General features: G+C 36.3%; 1 protein-coding gene across 1 annotated transcript in view; it reads left to right on the forward strand.

Moving 5' to 3' along the window:
- Nucleotides 1-341: 341 nt before the first annotated feature.
- SHPRH (SNF2 histone linker PHD RING helicase, E3 ubiquitin protein ligase) overlaps nt 342-19,593 on the forward strand; it is a 30,401-nt gene continuing 11,149 nt past the window's right edge. The window contains 12 exon segments of the mRNA XM_009580868.1: nt 342-1,017; nt 1,447-1,576; nt 7,047-7,265; nt 7,564-7,642; nt 8,440-8,590; nt 10,338-10,443; nt 10,953-11,209; nt 11,648-12,343; nt 15,426-15,677; nt 16,503-16,581; nt 18,412-18,575; nt 18,665-18,921. Of these exon segments, the coding sequence (XP_009579163.1) occupies nt 376-1,017; nt 1,447-1,576; nt 7,047-7,265; nt 7,564-7,642; nt 8,440-8,590; nt 10,338-10,443; nt 10,953-11,209; nt 11,648-12,343; nt 15,426-15,677; nt 16,503-16,581; nt 18,412-18,575; nt 18,665-18,921 (3,032 nt within the window). The 5' untranslated portion in view covers nt 342-375.

The following is a 19,593-nucleotide window of genomic DNA, read 5'->3' on the forward strand; positions in this document are numbered from 1 at the left end:
ACCCCCGCCTTTGAGGGATTCCACTGCTGCTTGTTTTATATCTGTCCCACAAGATTCTGAGTAACAGCCGTGAAATGTAGCATTCTTGTTGATCTCTGTCTGTAGCTGTCTGGCAAAATGATAAGATATAGTACAAGGCAAATGCCTCATGTCCAGCTTTATGTGATGGCACAGGGCCAGGAGAGGCTCTGTAAGACTAAGTCTCTTTTGAACAGTTAGATTTCTTAGTGCATATGTCTGTTTCGAAACCTTTTGCAAGTTTAGCAGCTACTGCACAGTGAAATTTCAGTGTGGGCATTTGATTTTGTAATACTTATTGATGCCTAATTTACTTCATCTCGCAGAGACTGAAAATACTGTTGAGAAGACGACAAAATGAGTAGTCGTCGAAAACGTGCGCCTCCATCAAAAATAGATGAGGAGAAGAAGAAAAAGCTCTGCTGGAATATGCATGAAGACCGGAGAAATGAGGTGATAACATTAGATGATGAAATGACTAATGAGGACCACGTTTCAGGTCCAAGCACTTCTTCTGCATCCTTCATTGTTATAAATGATGATAGCACTGATGAAGATCTCATTCAAAAAGAAGCCGGTGCCTCAAAATCTGTTAAGTTTTTGACAGTTAACGATGAAGAAGACTCTTATTCCATTCTGACTCCTGTGTCAGTACAGCTAAATATTATAGTCTTGCCATACCGTGAGGATGGGTCCTGGAAAGCTTTGTTGGGAGAATTTGCTCTTCATCTTCCTTCTGAGCAAATTCTAACTGATGAATTCCATGAAAGGAGCTTTACTTTGATGAGAGGAGACTCTGATGATCAGCTGCAGGTCTGTGTTCATGAAAAAAGTGAAGAAGAGTACAGTAATGAGACAAAAGAATACCTGGGTGCTTATGAACAGCGTATTTTGGTGGAACCAACTTTAGGTGGTGAAATATTGGAAGGCTTGAGATGGTTGCAAAAGAAAAAGATAATTGGACTTTATCAAAGACCTGGAGAGGCTGAAGCTTTAAAGGTATGGGTTCATATATTTGTTTTGCATTTTAAAAGTTCTTCTTTTTTGTTTGAAATATAAAATAAAAACCTCTGAACAACGAAATCTGGCAGCTACCATATATTTTTATAATGTGATGAAAATAAATAGTTTCTACATGCTTATGTAAATGTTTTCAGTGTGGGTTTTTTCCCCAAAATTTCTTTTTACTGTTGCACTGCTAGTAGAATCATAGAATCATAGAACTAGTAATGCATTACCCAAAGGAATCACGGAAGCTTTTAGCTGCAACGTACTGTATCCTCTATATGGGGATTTTAGTAGATTTGTTATATCTGTCTACATCTGCTAAATTTCAAAGCACTGTTGTTATTTTCATACTCTTCTGTTTATAATATTCTTGTCATTCTAACAGCTAATTAAATGATTAACTGTATAACCATTTCTCAGGTTGGAATTTACCTTCTGGAAGCTGGGCTAAGTAAACCAGAGTTTCTCAGTGATGGAGGTGGAAGACCCAAAAAAGCTAATCAGCTGATTCAAAAACTCATGGAAAAGTTCTATAGTTTTTTAATTCCAGGTAATGCAATTCAGTTGAATGTTGATGAATAATTTTTGTTATTAAAGTGTGTCTTTTTTTAGTAATTTTAAATGTAAGGGAAAATAGTAAATTATTCCTGCCATCTAGAGCAACTTTATTTTCCAGGTAATATTATTAGGTAATTCTCTCCATGTTATTATCTGACCATTAATCATATGCTAATTAGCGTATGGTCAAATTACAGGTGATAATATTCCTTCTTTACAGATGAGGCACTGAGGCACATAGAAGTTTGAGTCCTTACCTTTTTGGGAGTAAATTCAATCAATTTTCACTGAGTCATGTGGGTTGTTTGAACAGATCTACAGTAGCTTCTCTGAGTTACACAGGAATTGTTTAAAAGAACCAGGAATTAAATTTGGAAAGCTTTTGTTTCTAGTTTGGTGCCTAACACACAACTGTGTCAACAGAATTTCTGTTTGGTTTATATTGTAAAGCACTTATATTATAAACTATTACAAAATACAGCTTTATGACAGTTTTAAGAACACACCACTGCCAATTTACAAATATGGGCCTTGTCATCATTTTGGAATTGAAGATATGTTTGCCAGATTATACTCAGTAGTGATGCAGATTTTTGGGGTGATCAATGACCGCTTTATGGTGTGATGGCTTAGGAAACTCTTAAAAAAAACCAGCCTTGATCTTGTCCCTGAGTGTAGGATGGATTCAGAATGTTAGTTGAAGACTGACTCAGTAACAGTGACCATAATATACTGAGTTTCAGTGTTTTTGCAGAAGCAACAGAAGCCTAGCACCCCCCGTATAATTGTACTTAATTTCAAAAGGCAGAATTATATAAAGAATTAGGCAACTTGCTAAAAGGAAGAGTTAACAGAGTAAAATCTGTACATCCATGCCTGCTGCAAAGAACAAACATGCAACTATCAGAAAAAACTTGAAATATACCAGGAAAAGGGCCAGTATAACTAAGTATGTGGGGAAGGAAAGATATTGCATATAAGAAGTCATCCTTTGAAAAACTGAAGTAATCTGACTGAAACAAATTTGTCAGTTTAGGTTTAAAAGCACAATAAAGCAGATTCAAAAAGAAGTCTGAAGAATAAATAGTTGAAGATACAGAAATGAATAGTAATATTTTTAAATGCATTAGGAGAAATATGTTATCATGAATGCATTAAAAGCAGAATATCTGCCAGAGAATTCATAGACTTGAGATGACTAAGGCATATGAAAGAGTGCTCAAATAAAGTCATGCTATAGCAGGAAGAACAATTTTCTTCTCTGCATATCTTCTCATTTTGGAAGAGTTGGGGAAAGAGATTGTTTACGGACAAAATGAACAGTGACCTATTTTGAGATCCAAAATAATTTTCTGCTGGAACTTGGGGCATTTGTCCTCAGTACACTAAAGGATAGATTTTTATGGACTACATGGTTGAGTGTAGCTTACAGGCGAAGAGGCAATATAGCTTCTGCAAGGAAAGACATGCCCCTCAAAATTACTGGAGCAAGAAGTGGACCTGAGTGATTGGGTTGTTATGCCTTAGCTTATCTTTTCAGAAGCCATGCAACTGGCTCAGGTTCATCAAGGAGCTGTGTTGCTGATTGGTAAATTTTCTGACCGTTTTTCAGCATGTACATTTTGATGCGGCGTGAAATAATAATATAGCCTTGATTCTGCACCAATGAATGCCATGTAAATGACTAAGTAAAATAGAGGGTGTGGAGAATAGAAATAAACGGTTGTTAGTATGTGTGAAGGTCACCAGTCAAGTCCTACAAAGGCATGTGCAGCTTAATGTGTTCCTAATGCTTTGGGAAATACAGTGATTGGTGAGATGGTATCATCAGCAAACTTTAAATGTATTATTCAACATAACAGAGATGAAGAACAACTGAAAGCTTGCCAGCAGGCTAGGCATGGAGTTTCAGTATAAATTCAATATAGATAAATATAAAGCAATGCAGAAGAAAAAAAATCCTTACTTCACATTAGAAGAAAATGATGGCCTCTGCTAACCATTTCAACTAGGGTTGTAGTTCAGTAGGTAGGTTATATAGCTCAGTAAATGCATCAACTTAGTGTTCAGTGTCAGTCAAACCAAATCAAAGGTAAAGAATTGTCTTGAAAGTATTAGAGAACAAAACAGGATCATTAAACCACTATACAAGCCTATAGCATGCGTTATGCTGTGCTCCGAATTCAGAAATAAAGCATGTCACAGAAATGGAAGAGATTTGGGAGGGAAGACCCCAGGCGGTTACACACTGTGAAACCAGTTACATTTTCTAACAGTTTTTAAGCACGTACTGTTTGATGTAGCATAAAATAATATAGCCTTGATTCTACACTGATGAATACATTTCTCTTAAGAAGTGTAAATTGATTTCAGTTTCTAACAACTTAGTCTATGTTTGAATTTCACCTGTTTTTAAACATAATTAACTGAAATTTTTATAAAACTGCATGCAAGTATGTATTTTAACAATTGTCAATATCCATCTAAAATGAACTCTATGCAACAACATTCCAAGATGAGGCTTCTTGTTCTCTCCATTGATGAGCAAATTCTTGTGTTGATGGAGGATTTACACAAATAAGGGACATGACCTCTCTATCACTACATTTAATTTTTATATATTTGTTTTCCTCAATGTACTCATCCCGTTAATGTCCTTCTAGATGGTTTTGAGACTTTGTGGCAGGAATTCCATATCAAGTTAGGGCAAGCATAGGACAGACGCATTAATGAATCTGCAAAAGAGTGACAAAATACTTAATATGAAGAAGTTTCATGAGTTTTGAACATTGTAGAGTTAACTTTTTTGAAAAACTTTTTAACAGAGATTTCTTTTGTTTGCTTTAATAAATAGCTGCTTTTAAAATATATATATGTATCTTGTATCTGCTGTATAATATTACGTGTCGCTTCTTGTTGCTTCAGTGAACACATGGGCGTAGGTCACTTATAGATCCAGCTAGCTGCTTTCTTCATATGAAAAAACCCATAGCCGTTATAATTAAAATTAAAAAAAAAAAAGACTAAAATGTCTGTTTAATTGCTATTTGTTCTAGTGAATGGTAAATGTTTCAGAGTTCTTTTTCCCATAGTGTCATGGAACTATAGTATGACATACAGTAGCATGGCAATAGTATATACCATATATCATTTTCCTTCAGTTTTCTTAAGAAGAATAAATTCTTTGTACGAAGAGTTTTTTGGTCTTTATATAGCATTTTTTAATACCAAATGTGAAACAACAAGTTTTCCATTAATCTAGAATAAAGGCGGAGAAGATTACGGTTTCATTGATGTAGATATTCTTATACAGCAATCTGGAAACTGCCCTACAGATAAGACAGAAAGATCCTACTGCAGATGCAGTAGCAGAACTTTAGTTCAGTCCTGGAAGGAATTAAGTAGAATACTTGATTATGAAACATATCAGAGAAACTGAATTTTTAGGTAGTACAATACCATCTATTTCTCAAAGGTAGAAAATACTAAGGTGAAAGCTATGTAATTGGATCATGTTTTGAAATGGTTGAAAGCATAATTAAATATTCACTGTTTACCTCTCTCTCAATTACTTATTAAACTTCCTTAGCATCCTTTTAAAAATTCCTGTGGTACATAGAACCATTTAATCAGAAAAAAAAAATCTTTGAAATAAGAAGGGTATGGACAAAACATAGCTTTTACTTTAAAGTCTATTGTAGTCTTTGCTCCCCTGTAAAATTCTGGATAGACTTAGTTTATATAGAAGTCAATTTATTATGCTCTGAAATGTGAGATTTGAAAACTGTTGTTCTAGCAGATATGATGATAGGTGTCGTTATAGATCAACTTCATTGATCAACGTTATACTCTGCAATCACTCTGATTTCTCTGTTCTTTCCATGAAGTGAGGAATGTGTATGAGAGGATCCCTTGGAACGGTTTCTGTAGCTGCATGCTCTGCTTGGTGCTTTTCGTTTGGCTGGGACATTAATAACCCCACATGTGCACTCTGGTTGCCTTCTTTACATTACAAGTCTTTATATATGCAGTTTTCATGAATTTATAGAAACTTAATGTCTTTCAGAATTCTCTTTTCCCTTGTGAAGCACTGGAATTGTTCCATTGACTTAAAAGGATTAGGGGAGGGCACTGATGGCTGCCACACATAGGCACATCATTTCCTGCTCTTTGTTTTGGAAACTATTCTTCACCGTCACCATTCATGAAAGAAAGCTTTTGCTTTCCGTGAAAGAGAGTCCTAACAGCAGCGCCCAAACCTTATTTTAAGATTAAGCTCTCTGGTCTTTGTGCCAGGTACATCTCTTCGTTGTTAGCGTGAGGCATCATAATTACAATTTGATTTAATTGTGCCTGCTATTAGCTGTTTTCTCTTTTTATCAGTATATTATACTTTTAAATATACCTTAAGGTCACTTTGTGCTGAAAATGCTGGCCTTGACTTGCTTCTACTTTTTTTTTTTTTTTTTTTTTTTTGAGAAAAATTCTGCGAGGTGGCTTTATCTCCAATACTAGCTAGGGTTAGTATCTTTCTTTGAACTGTAGAGTTGTACAGCTGTTTTATTGGTACCAGTGTTTTTAATTTGAGACCTAAAACACGGTTAAAACTTGTCCTCTGAGTCTTTTGTTCCCTCATCTTATGTCAGTTTCCTAAAATGCTGACCTTTGAATTTTCCATTAATTTTTGTTCTACAGTGCTTAAGTTCTGTATATGCCCATATATCCAAATTATGTGAAAAATATATAAGCACAAGGCCTTCTTTCCTAGAGGTAGGAAAGAAGGGTAGGCCTTCTTTTCTAGAGGGTACATACTTCTCTTGTGGGTACATACTTCTTGAGGTGGGATTTTAAGTTCTAAAGTATGCCTTGTCTGAATTTTTGCAATGATGCAAACGGTGAGAATTTCATATTATCCAACTGCTACAATTTTCTTATCCAGATGGATAATTTAACATTAACGTGAAAGCTCACTGACGAAAATCTCCTGGGGTTTTTTTGTTTTTTTTTTTTTAAATGTTGTTTTATCAATAAAGGCTTTATTTCATGAAAAATGTACAATTCCTTGACAACCCACCCTTTCTGTAAGATCATCGACCCATGTTAACATTTAAAACTGAAATGCAAGTTATTTGTGGTTCTGTATCAGTTGGAAATGTTTAGTGGAAGGTCTTTATTAAATAAACAAGGTCTGGTCATTCTATCCCTGAATTCTAAAGCAAGAGCTTTGCTGATTATGTATACCTTTATGATCGCCATAGCATGCTAATCTTAACTTTCAGGGAAGTAGTGCTCATTGTTTCCCACTGCTGCTAGCTGAGTCAGGTGCAGTCATGACGTATGTTTAAATGACGTTTTGCTTTGCTTGCTTTCATGTGTTAGCTAAATATGTTGCAGCAAAATTTACTGAAACGTTGACCGAAGTTGATTGATAATGTGTGTTTTGAATTATTTGGTGTATGCAGATGAGCTGGAGGAAGATGAGGAAGAATCTGACATGGAACTAGAGCGACAAAATATTGAAGAGCTTTATGACTTCGTAAGGCACACCCATCAGCAGGATATCCAGTTACTGAGAGAGGATGTGCAGCACCCTGCATTAATTCCTATTCTGAGGCCATATCAAAGTGAGGCTGTGAACTGGATGCTTCACCGAGAGAACCTCACAAGCTCTCCAGCCAGTGGCAAGTATATGGGTCTGGAAAACTTGCGTAATTGAGGAAAGTGGCATTGTATTGGCAGCAGTAATGCTTTCTTGCTGTTTGATTAGAAGCTTTGTTAATTATTTCGTTACTATTTCTATAAAAGCTGATAAACTAAACTTTGCTGAACAGCAGCTGATGTATCTTGTGGGTCATGAAGCACTGTGGAGGTAGACGTCTGCTTTTTGTCTCTAAATGTCACAATAAGGCTGAGCAATTCCAAGCAGTGTGCTGTTTATAGAGAAACCTTATAATAGTAACATGAACTCTTTCTCCGTAGAAGATGCACTGCACTTCTTGTGGCGGGAGGTCATCACTCTGGATGGAGTAAAAATCTACTATAATCCATTTACTGGCTGGTATGTTTTTATACTTAGCTCTTTCTGAAAACACCTCAAGGTTGTACTTTGTGAAAACCTTATTGGCATCTTCTACCTGGAGGATGTAAGATAATCCATAACAATCATTTTTCAGTTAGCAACTAAAGAGTTAGAACAGTGATATCTTTAATTTGAAAAAAAAGGCAAACTGGAGTATATAATGCACAGGTAAATATGTAAATCTCCAGTTGAAGACATAATTCTTAAAGCTTTTATTTTTTTCATTTCAATGCAAGTTTGTGATTTTAAGATTATCATTTTTTTAAATTAGAGCATTGGAGGCTTCGACCTTCTGGTCCAATGTTTTTAAAATCTAAAGGAAGGAGGCAGTATAATGTTTTTTATTAATGCTGGATATTGCATTACTAATTCTGTTTCACTTTTCTCATTAATTTGGTTAGAGTAGAACTTTCTGATTGCTAGTTTGCTTTTTATTTTTTCCCTATATAACTTTCAGACCTTTAACACAGGGGAATACAAATATATTTCAATTTTTTGGAGACTATTGTTATGATATGCTAAGGTTAGCAAGGCAAGGCCTGTTAGGAAGGGAAAAAATCCAAAAACTTCTGACATACATATTCGCCTGTTGTCAGGTTTGTACACCCAAAAAGCTTGCTTTTGTCAATCTCAGTTTATTTAATAAAAGATATTGCCATACCTTACAAACTTTGCCTTGCTGAAGCTATGCTGTGTGTGTGTCCCTGATCACGTGCTTCTCTGTCACACCACTCTATAGTTACTGACTTTCATTTGGGAATGTACTTGAATTTTAGTATTATCCGTAGGAATCCGATTGCTGGACCCCAGTGGCCTGGAGGTATTTTGGCAGATGAGATGGGTCTTGGAAAAACAGTAGAAGTGTTGGCTCTTATTCTGACTCATACCCGACCAGACATTAGACAAGATGATCTGACATTACCTGAGGTAAGAAAACCAGGATAAGAGTTAGTATGAATACTTTTCAGAACTAATGGAAATGCACTTCTCTTGAGTTTATTGGTTTCTGTTTTATAGAAGTCCAGATTTAAAGCTGGATTAAAGTACAGTGAAAGTTTTTGCTTTGTAGGATGTGATACTTGGTGGCATAAATAGAGGAATGGTGAGAAGCTATTGATAGTTTGCCATTGTTGAAGGGTGTTAGCAGGCAACTGCGTTGTTAATAGGCTGTTGGTAGTTTACACACACTCCAGGAGTGTGTAAATATGTCATTTAGTCTACTATGTTGGAAATCATTCTCCCCTTCACTTCATTGTATTGATGAGTATCAAACATCCATTAGACATATGTTCTGTGCTAAAATAGGGACGATTTAAACTCAGTGAATAAAGATTTCTGCCCCCCGTCTATTTCATATAATAAATGGGCTTGTTTAGTAACAGTTTTCCATCTTTTCACTTTCCTCATCATGCATCCTGTGAAAACTTAGCACATTCACTAAAACCAAAAATTCTTTCTTAGGTAAACTCTTACCACTTCTGTGGGTTCCATCCTTTTGAATTCATGGCAGCCAGTTTCATTGTACATCTATTCATAATGATCTCCTGCCTGCTAGTAATTTTATCAGTTTAAAAAGACCCAATTCTCAAAGGGAGAATAAGATTCTTCTTAAGTGTATCAGAGGGTCAGCACTGAGGAGTGTAAAGAGGGGAGTATTAGCGCTAAAGCATCTGGACATCAACTGGCAACAATAGCTAGAGACCATAGGTTTTGGAGAGGTGGAGTTATGAAACTGTTTCATGATATGAGTAGTTGGGACAGACATCTTAGCTAGTATTTTGGGATCTCTATGAACAGAATTATATGACATTTCCTGTGGTTAAAAGGCACTATTCCACTCATCCAGAAGGCCTCTTGTCATCTGTATTTTTCTTGTTGACAAATATAAAATGTCTTTGTATGATGTTCTGAAAAAAGAAAACAAAACAAAAGTGCTTTATTCCAACAGACACTTTCTGGATGACTCCTGGCTTGTGTAAGCCAATGTCAGAGTTACTCCAAGTATTTCAACTCACTGTAGGGCTCAAATAGTGTCTGGAGTTTCATTGCAGTTACTGTTTAAGAACTCTGCAAAACAACCAATTGGACAGGGCAGAGTGAAGTGTCAATGAATACAGCTATAAAATAATTAATCATAGAAATATTGGCACTGCATTTGTTCCAGCTTTGCGATTCTTTCTTATATCCCAGTTCTTGAGTATACATCCCCTTAAATTAAATCACTATTCCTTAATCACTACTAATAGAGTACATTTTTTTTGGAGGCAATCCCTAAAGAGAGAAACTTACTTGTACAACTAACTAGGGCTTTTCAATCTATATTGATTACCTCCTTTTGTGTTTCTAGCTATATATTAAGCGTATATTTCCCTCCCCCATCAGTAACCTAGATCACTTAGAGCTATAGATTCCTGCAACTTAGTTCTGAAGTAGTGGAGGACCCAAGTGGTTCCTTCTGTTCTCGCGGTAGGGTGCTGAACACCGTTTGCTGAGAAACTGAACTGAATGGGGTATCACCCTGTACACTAAAAATGAGCTATCTGAGCAAATTAGTGAGATCAGAGCACACATCTGTAGCAGCTCATGCTTATTTTCAAATGTGAAAAGATTAATGAAGTTCAGAATTACTGTGAACGGACATGAGCTAATAACTATTTAATATTGTCTGCATTAGGGTAAGCTCGTGAACTTCTTTGTTCCACCTCAACCTTTAGAAGGAAATAAAAAGAAAAAACCAAAGGAAATGGAGCTTAAATTGAAGGAAAAAATACAATATCCCAGTAAGTATTTCTGATGACTTTTTAAATATTTTGCTTTTGGCATAAGTCTTATATTGGCCACTGACTATGAGTTCAAGGCTACTCTTCACTTCTGCAGAATGAAATGAGTCTTTTGCTGAGCACTGTGATGTAGGATTGCACGCTACAAACAAGTGATCCACAGTTAAAAGTAAAGTTACCAACTCAGATCTCTGTGCTACAGAGCTCCATGTAACTAAAGGTCATTGTAAGATGGTTTATGCATTTAACTGAAATACACTGTCTTTTTATAAGCTTCAGTAAGAAAATTGAGTGACTTATTTCTATTGCTATTCAATATTGTCTTAAAATCACTAAAAAATGTGATTTGTAGGGCTACCTCAAGTAAAGCATTGTCAAAACTGCTGCCTGGCTTTGTTTTGCATTTGTTAGATGAACATGGTGTTTAGAGTTCCCTTAATATGCATTCTCTGAGGTAACTTTCATTTTATCTGAGCTGTAAGGTTTTTTTTCTTTGATTCTACATATAGGCTTACGAGTGATGATATTAGCAGCTGTAAAGGAAATGAATGTGAAGAAAGGAGCATCCATTATTGCAATATTTAAGTACATCAGTGCTATATATAGGTATGACATACAGAGAAATAGACGTCTTCTTAAAAGAACTCTAGAAAAACTAATCACAGAACAAGTAGTAGAGCAAGTCAAAGGACATGGTCTGGCTGGGTCTTTCAAGCTAGGAAAGAATTACAAGGAACGGAAGAGGCGAGAAAGAACCAAAGAGCAGGTAAAACGTGCTGCCGTACTTACTTCAAAGAATGTTGCAAAGGCAGATCTTATTTGTACCAATTGCATGCTACTCTCAGCTGTGTTGTCTGTGTGCATTAGTTCAGTGACACTGGCTTATTGATAAAAATGAAGAAAACTGCAGCAGTTCCTTTGACATTCATGAACAAAGAAGCAGAAATCATAAGTAGATCAAATTTGGGGCTAAAATATTAACTGCATCTGTCATAAACCTTTTAAAATAGTGCTGCAGGGCTGGCAGATGTATTGTTCTTACTGTGAAGTTGTCTTTCAAACACTGATAAACATTAACCAAATCCTCAAACTGGAAATTGATATAAAATCTTTATATATATCTCTTGATGTGTTTATATGTTCCAAAAAAAAAAAAAAAAAGGGGAGGAGGAAGTCTGATATTCTTGGTTAATTTTGCTTGTAGATAGCAAAGACTTCAGAAAGCGTTCAGAAGAAGCAGTTGATTGATGCTAAAACTCAAACCAAAGAATCAAGAAATAGTGATGTCACTTCTGAAAATGTCCTTAAAATCCCTTTACGGGTGGATATCACCATGGAAGAACATGATTATTGTACAACTAGCAAAAATAACAGGATATCTGAAGCAGATCGTGAGAACTCTGTAAAAGAGGATAATGTTCAGTAGGAAGCTGTGGTCCCAAAGCCTCCTGATTTGCATGGCAACCTCCTTGTCTCCAGTGATGTGAGCAGTCATCCCAATTTTGGTGTTTCTAAAACTGCAGCTCATGTCCAGCAGAAAATCCCAAAGGACGAGTCCTCACATTCCCAAGAACATGCTGGCAGTAGCGTACAACACACCAGTTCTGTATTTCCATTTAATACCTCTGAATATCGGTTTGAATGCATCTGTGGTGAGCTTGGATTGGCTGACTATAAAGCTCGTGTGCAGTGCCTGAAATGTTACTTATGGCAGCATGCAGAATGTGTAAACTACAAAGAGGAAAACCTGAAGATCAAGCCCTTCTACTGTCCTCATTGCCTCGTGGCAATGAAACCCGTTTCCACAGGAGCAACTCTGATAATTTCTCCGAGTTCTATTTGTCATCAGTGGGTAGATGAGATCAACAGGCATGTAAGATCATCTTCTCTTCGAGTTCTGGTAAGATTATATAGCTTCATATTCTGGAGAGTTATTTTATCAAGGCTCGGGGAGTCCTGCCTGACACTCTGTCACGTAAAGTTCAGAGGTTTCTTTGTCCTCTGTGTCAGAATTCTACATTTCTTGCTATTGGACCCATGCTTTGGCATCACACGGTGCATTGGTGTCCCAGAAAGACTGTCTGCATTTAGTTCTTCATTTTTTCCTTATTAGTTGGTCACTGGGAGATGATACAGTGGACTAGATATCTTTATCAAATGGAAGCAAATTTTGAGCAGTTGCAACAACAGGTGATTTCTGAGAGGGAAGGCTGTTTGTGGGGTTTTTTTCCTGAAAGATTACCCAGGAACTTAGAAAGGCCTGACTGTAGGTGTTTTGGCAGTGTCGTCTCACTGTACATTTGTACCCAGGCAGCTCTCTGACAGTTGCTTCCTATTTCATTCTAGATAAAAACAAATTTTTCAGTAGGTAGAGAGTGTACTTTTGAATTTCTGGTTCTCAGGCTTTACAAAAGAAGTCTTGGTCCTTGGTGTTTACTGAGAATAACACCATTACAACTTGGGCATTGTCTCTGTAACATCTGCCATATTTATTAGAATGTTGCTTATCTGGAGACCATGTATTGTCCTTTTACTTGATTTCTAAAGGCTCTATCACTAAAATAAACTAATTATACATACAGTAACTGTGGCTATACAGGATTTTTTTTTAATATAGTTATCACAGTATTCAAGGGTAGCCATTGTCTTTTATTAATGACATAGTCAAGTTCTGCCCTTCATATTTTTAGTAGGCAAGAACCTTTGTAATGATAAAGTGCTTTGAGAACCGTAGATCCCTTATGTTTTGAATAAAATAACAGCAGTAGTAGATTGATAAAGAGAGGAAGCTTTGTATTCAGGGATATATATGGTACCTTCAGCTATTCTGCATAGATGCGTAATGTATAAATGAATTCTAGGCCTCCAGTAAGCAAGCCATTTGTGTGAGCAGTCTAATTAGCTTTAGTGCAGCAACTAACAAACGTGTAAAACTTGCACAGTTTTCACGGGACCCAGTCCAAGTTTTATACGAGTTTTGATGAAAACTGTCAGAACTAGATTTACTTGATAACAGTAAAATAGCTTAAATACTGAATGTCAGTACTTTAGAAGGCTGTTTTTTATTCTTCCAACTGCTTACAACCCATGGGAAATTCTAATGGTTTTATGTAATAGAACAAGAAATTAAAATTTATCAGTAGGTCTTGCTTTGCAGCAGGTTTTCTTTTCCTGCTGCTGTGAAAACAACCAAAACTTGGCCAAGTTATAAACCTCCAGAAAGTCTGTTCATAAATACTTGGAAGAGATCATTAGACTTCGACAGCTATTTTTTTCTTCTTAACAGTTGCTTCAGTGAACATGTTCTTTTTTTTGTTCTTGTTCTTTTTTCCCCCTCCCTTTCTCTCGCTTTCATTCATGTGCATTGACCTGGTTGCACACGCTCTGTTGTCGCACTCTGAGGCCGAACAGAAATTTTCTGCAAGTGTTTCTTTCAGTTGACAGAAACACTGTTGCCATATGCACAAAGGTAGAGGAAGATTATTACTGGAAGAAAAAGTACAGTTAACGATGAAATTAACAGTGAAATCATGTGCTGATCATCAAGGGGTAAAGCGGGGGGGAATCAACTAAGTTTTTATAGGGTCACCTTAATTTTGGTATTTTTAACTATTAGTTGCGTGAATTAAGAGAACATAAACGTTTGTGACACTCTGCGGGACTGAAAGATGGTGTGATTTTCTTAAATGGTAAAAGTGTTTGTAGGTAGTTGCAGATAAACACTAACCGAGATGGTCCATTCTTATATAATAAATCATGAACTCGCTCAATGAGAGAAGAATAGAAAGATGCTGGCTATTTGAAGATGAGACTAGAATATAGATCCTTTCTAAAAAAGATAGGGATAGTCCTGTATCTGTCAGAAGAAAGCCTTATCTATGTTAATATTGTGATTAATATACAGATCTAAATGAGTGGTAAGTAGCTGATGATAAAATTCTTAAAGTAAGCAATGGATGCCTATAATTTTGAAGTAGGTTGCTGAAGTAAATTGGGAGCAAGAGAAAATGTTTATATGAGAAGGAAAAAAAGGCGATTGATATATAGCTCTGGTAATAATTGTTCTTAGTAGCTAAAAATCTGGAGATGAGAAAACACTCCTATTCTAAAAATATGTTTTGATTGTGTGTTGTACCACACTTTATTTGAAATTTTAACATGTTTTGGTATTGTAAGTATATTGGGACTCGTAATATATGCTGTACTTATTTTCTTTAGAACGCTACCATGGGGAAACATACAGTAAAATGTTTGGTTTAGCTTGTTAATTTTTTTATTTAAACTTCTGTATGTTTCCGAAAGGATTATGCTTAAAATGACAAGTGAGATAAGAAGAATACTTCTGATAATAGAACAAATGTCAGTGTGAAAGGTTTATAATAATATTCTGTTGGTGCACAGAGATTGTTTCTTCCTAGGGTATTCTTTCTATCTCATGAGTCTCTGTAGAAATCCTTTTTGTAGATAAAACATTGCCCAGAGTATCATTTCTGGTTTTTAAATATTTCACTGCATGCTTCTGTCTTTGCCTAATCATCCATGAAATTTTTGGGGCAATGGGGAGAAAGGTAATACATCTACAGTAAAGGAGAGGACCAGACATGTAACACTGACTTACATAATGTTGCTCCATACGACATTACAGGTTACTTAATTTTGCAAACAACTGTTGCAACAAATAACTGTTGTAGAAAATAATGAAGTCCTCTTTTCTTCAAGGCAGGAAAAAATCTTTTGTGAAGATATAAGTAATCATACATAAAAAATTTTGCATCAATGTCTGTATTGCATTTATTATATGTGTCATTTATATGGATTTCCCACTGTGCTGCTATATGAATATAGGTTTTATGAATGGTTTCATATTACATAAGCAACACTGCTGAAAGCATGCATGTATTGAGCTGTACTGGTATTTTAGCATTAAAGTGTCTCTTACCTTCAATCTTTGCTGTTGTGCTATTGAATACAAATCTATGTAGGTGTACCAAGGTGTGAAGAAGCATGGCTTTTTGCAGCCACACATGTTGGCAGAGCAGGAGGTGGTTATCACCACATACGATGTCCTCCGCACTGAACTGAACTACGTAGATATACCCCACAGTAACAGCAAAGATGGGCGCCGCTTCAGGAACCAGAAGCGGTACATGGCCATCCCAAGCCCCTTAGTAGCAGTGGAGTGGTGGAGGATCTGCCTTGATGAAGCACAAATGGTTGAATGCACTACTGCAAAGGTATGACATTCCTGGTCATGCATTTATTTAACTTGAAAAGGTTTTGACAAGCTTATTGTAAATAATACAGTAGACTTCCCTCTCCCCCTCTTAATGTTCAGTGCACTCAGGTAATTTGTCCTTGTAGCTTGTTCTTTAGAAGTGAATTTTCTGTTGGAGATGGTTACTATTAAATCTGTTCTCCTGTTGGAATTTTGGCAGACTGTGAAGTATATCCAGCTCAAAAAACACTTAACATAATCTATACCGACAGTTTAAAGAACTAGGTCATCGTGTTGTACATGGTGTTTGATAGTTTCGAACAAAACACTAGCCTGTTTAGTGACATGGTTCAGAGGCATAGATATGTCCTTGGGTCTAGAAGCTAAAATAGTCATCAGTCTGTCTGCAAACTCTAGGGCTGCAGTCTGCAGAGGGAGACTATTTTGATTAGTATTTGTCCAGTCTTTTTGCCCAAGACAGAAAGACAAAAATGCTGCTTACATAATGGCTTATGGGCGTTAATTTTTTAATTTGTTTTTTTTACGTACAGTTTTTTTTTGCTAACTGTTTGCCTTCTGTGAACCCTTAATTGCACTTGGATTACTTGGAAGTGGATATGTTTTTTATCAGCTTTCAGTTACCTTCAAAAAAGCTCAAAAACTTTATACACATTTTTGTAATATATTGTACCAATGCTGCTTATCTCTCTTATTAGGTCTGCTAATCTCACATAGTGAAAAGATGTTCAGACTTCTTAAAAATAAGGTCCACATGTTTTCAGACTCTGTTCCACTATGTCTTTGTTTTTGCTTTCCTACCATTGGTTCTATCTTCGTTTGCTAGGCTGCTGAAATGGCACTCCGTTTAAGTGGAATCAATCGCTGGTGTGTCAGTGGCACTCCTGTACAGCGAGGGTTAGAAGGTGAGATTTTATGTAGCAGCGTTATCTGTGGGTTTTCCTTGTGCTGATAATTAGGTAGTATTTTGAAGCAGTTAAAATGTCTGCTAGTTTTGCTCTGAATTAATTAGGTACTCTGACTTGATAAGCCATAAACCTTAAGCATGTAATAAAGCTTCAGTTTTCACTTAGTAGAGCGAGTAAATATTAACCCTCCTCTATTGCAGCTGAAGATAGTCTGCTCTGGTTACAGAATCCTCCTAACTGTCAAAAACAGCAAGCAAAGCTGTATTTGCTTTTTGCGTAGCCCTGTATGAACTACTGTGGGCATCAACTGCCATGAATATAAATTCTAAAGATTGTACTAAAGCTTTATGAAACTGTTTTAAATCCTTCTGTAAAGACTTAATGAATTGAGACGTGTGGAGTAGGGAGCTGTATGTTAGCAGGTGTCATTTTTCTTGTCTTTTTTGTGAGGTACTCGGTTTCTGTAGACAGGCTTCAGACAGAAAAAAAAGAAAGGGAACTGACTACCTTCTTTATCTGGTTGTGTTCTTTGATGGAGTTAGGAATATGTGGTACACATTGAGGCAATGAGTTTGAAAGTGAATAAATCGGTGTAAGCATTTGTGTGCATTTATGAACTGTTGTTCAGATACCAAACTATTATAAAAGTCAATATTGTAGATTAATTCATTATGGAATTGTGGATTAAATTTATAAATACACATAAAAATTGTGAGAATACATAGTTAATTAAAGCATACACTATAGAAGTAAGTGGTTGATTTGACTGTCATGATTAACTTGTTCAAGTGCTTATGTGTGATAGTGTTGATTTAATACATATCTGAAATGTCATATTGTCCATAATGCATGTTGGCCAGGCGCTCAGGCTATACTGAGGCAGCCCCCATCACATAGAGGATGAAAACTGCTGACTAATTTGAATCCGTGCCGCCACTGCTGTAATAAAGTGGGATAGGACTTCTGGGTAAACAGTTGCTTCCGGTGTAGAAATGATTCCCAGGTTTTTTCCTCCCCTGGGCTATGACATATTTGGTGAATGTGTTACAGCTCTCAGCTGAATACCAAAATTAACATAAAGCTAACAGAATAAAGAATGTAGCTACCAGATCTTTAAGAACTATCTATAAGATATAATCATATATTTCTATTTCTGCATTGTCTACATGCAGCATTTAGACGTGTGCTTCTGTATTTTTCCAGTAAGATTTAGATACAAGCTTAAAGTCAGTATGTCCTTAAATTTCATCCCCAAGAATGATGGGTTTCTCAATTGGGCAGAATTAGCAAACTGTATTCTCTCAATCAGTAAGAAAACAATAAAAGGGTGTTTTGTTAATTTCTTATGCCTTAGTAGAAAAGTGAAAGTCTTCTTAATTGTAGCACCTTTTGGGATGGTTGTTGCACAGCAGGCTGTGAAGTAATGATACTGAGCAATATTGTTCTAGAAAAACCTGGCAAACCCAGTTAACCATATGCAATCATGTAATTTCTGCCTCTCACCTCTGCTCTGAATAGGTTTAAATTCATTGCTTTGTTCTGCTAAACTTGAAATTAGGAAAGTGTCTCACAAATAATTATATTCCAGCAAGTTCTGTAAAAATCAACAACTAGCTAAAGGAGAGAACCCACACCTTCCCCCACTTGGTCCCCTGCCTCAAATGAGCTATTTTGGTGAGGGAATGAGTGGAAACCAAGTGGAAAAGATAACAGCCAGAATGTAGCTTTGTGCCTGGTAACCTTTGTATGAAAGTTAATTTTTTTGGAGGCATATTGTGAAGTATTAAAACACAAGCGTTGTACTAAAACACTTTCTTTTCTTGGCAGATCTGTATGGATTAGTCCTTTTTCTTGGAGTTGATCCTTACTGGGTCAAACATTGGTGGGACCAACTTTTATATCGACCTTATTGTAGGAAAAATCCTCGGCCTCTCTACAGTCTAATTGCCAAGATAATGTGGAGATCAGCAAAGAAGGATGTGATTGACCAAGTAAATAAGAGATTTGGGTTTTAAAATTCCTGAATAACATTTTTCAATAGCTTTATTTGCAAAGTACTTATTTTCTTTTTTAATTGCAGATTCAGATCCCCCCTCAGACAGAAAATGTACACTGGCTTCACTTTTCTCCTGTGGAGAGACACTTCTATCATCGCCAGCACGAGGTGTGCTGCCAGGATGCATTGGCAAAACTCAGGAAGATTTCAGACTGGACTCTTAAGCTTAGCAGCCTCGATAGAAGGACTGTGACTTCTATTCTGTACCCTTTGCTGCGGCTGAGGCAGGCCTGCTGTCATCCACAAGCTGTTCGGGGAGAGTTCTTGCCGTTACAGAAAAGGTGATTTTCTGTCACTTGTTAAATGACTTGCTTTATCCAAAGCAAAACTCTTGATTGTCCCTAGTGGTGCAAGATCTTGTACAGTTCTCAAACAAGCCTAACTTTAAGCTCCTTTAGTTAAATGTGCAACTATGGCACACCAAGCTATCTGACCTCAGAAGCTGAATAGGAGGCAAGAGGGTAGTTAGTCTAATTCTTGTGTTAAAGAACATAGAACTGAGAGGCAGTTGTTTGTGCAGTAACATTTTAACCTTATGATGCTGATAGATACTAGGGTGTTGCAGGTGACAGATTGTGAAACAAAGCAGATTCTTTTTCAGTTTTAAATAAGTCCACTGATTTTCTTTTGCCTCTTACAAAACTCATGTTCATAAATGAAGAATGAGAACAATGAAAAAAATGAATAAACAGAATGGAATAATTCTTTAATTCAAAGAAAATGTTGTTAATGTGAAGTTGCAGAATTTGTAAATGTAGATCCAAACTTGAAAGCTGTTCAAATGCTTTTTTTATCCTTTTTTCTTTTTTTTGCATGCTTTCAAGATCATAGAATCATAGAATCATTAAGGTTGGAAAAGACCTCTAAGATCATCAAGTCTAACCGCTAACCCAACACCACCATGCCCACTAAACCATCTTCCTCACAAGTGCCCTGCAACTACCAGTTTGGTC

Source organism: Fulmarus glacialis, unplaced genomic scaffold (assembly GCF_000690835.1).
Source record: "Fulmarus glacialis isolate BGI_N327 unplaced genomic scaffold, ASM69083v1 scaffold41196, whole genome shotgun sequence".
NCBI lineage: Eukaryota > Metazoa > Chordata > Aves > Procellariiformes > Procellariidae > Fulmarus > Fulmarus glacialis.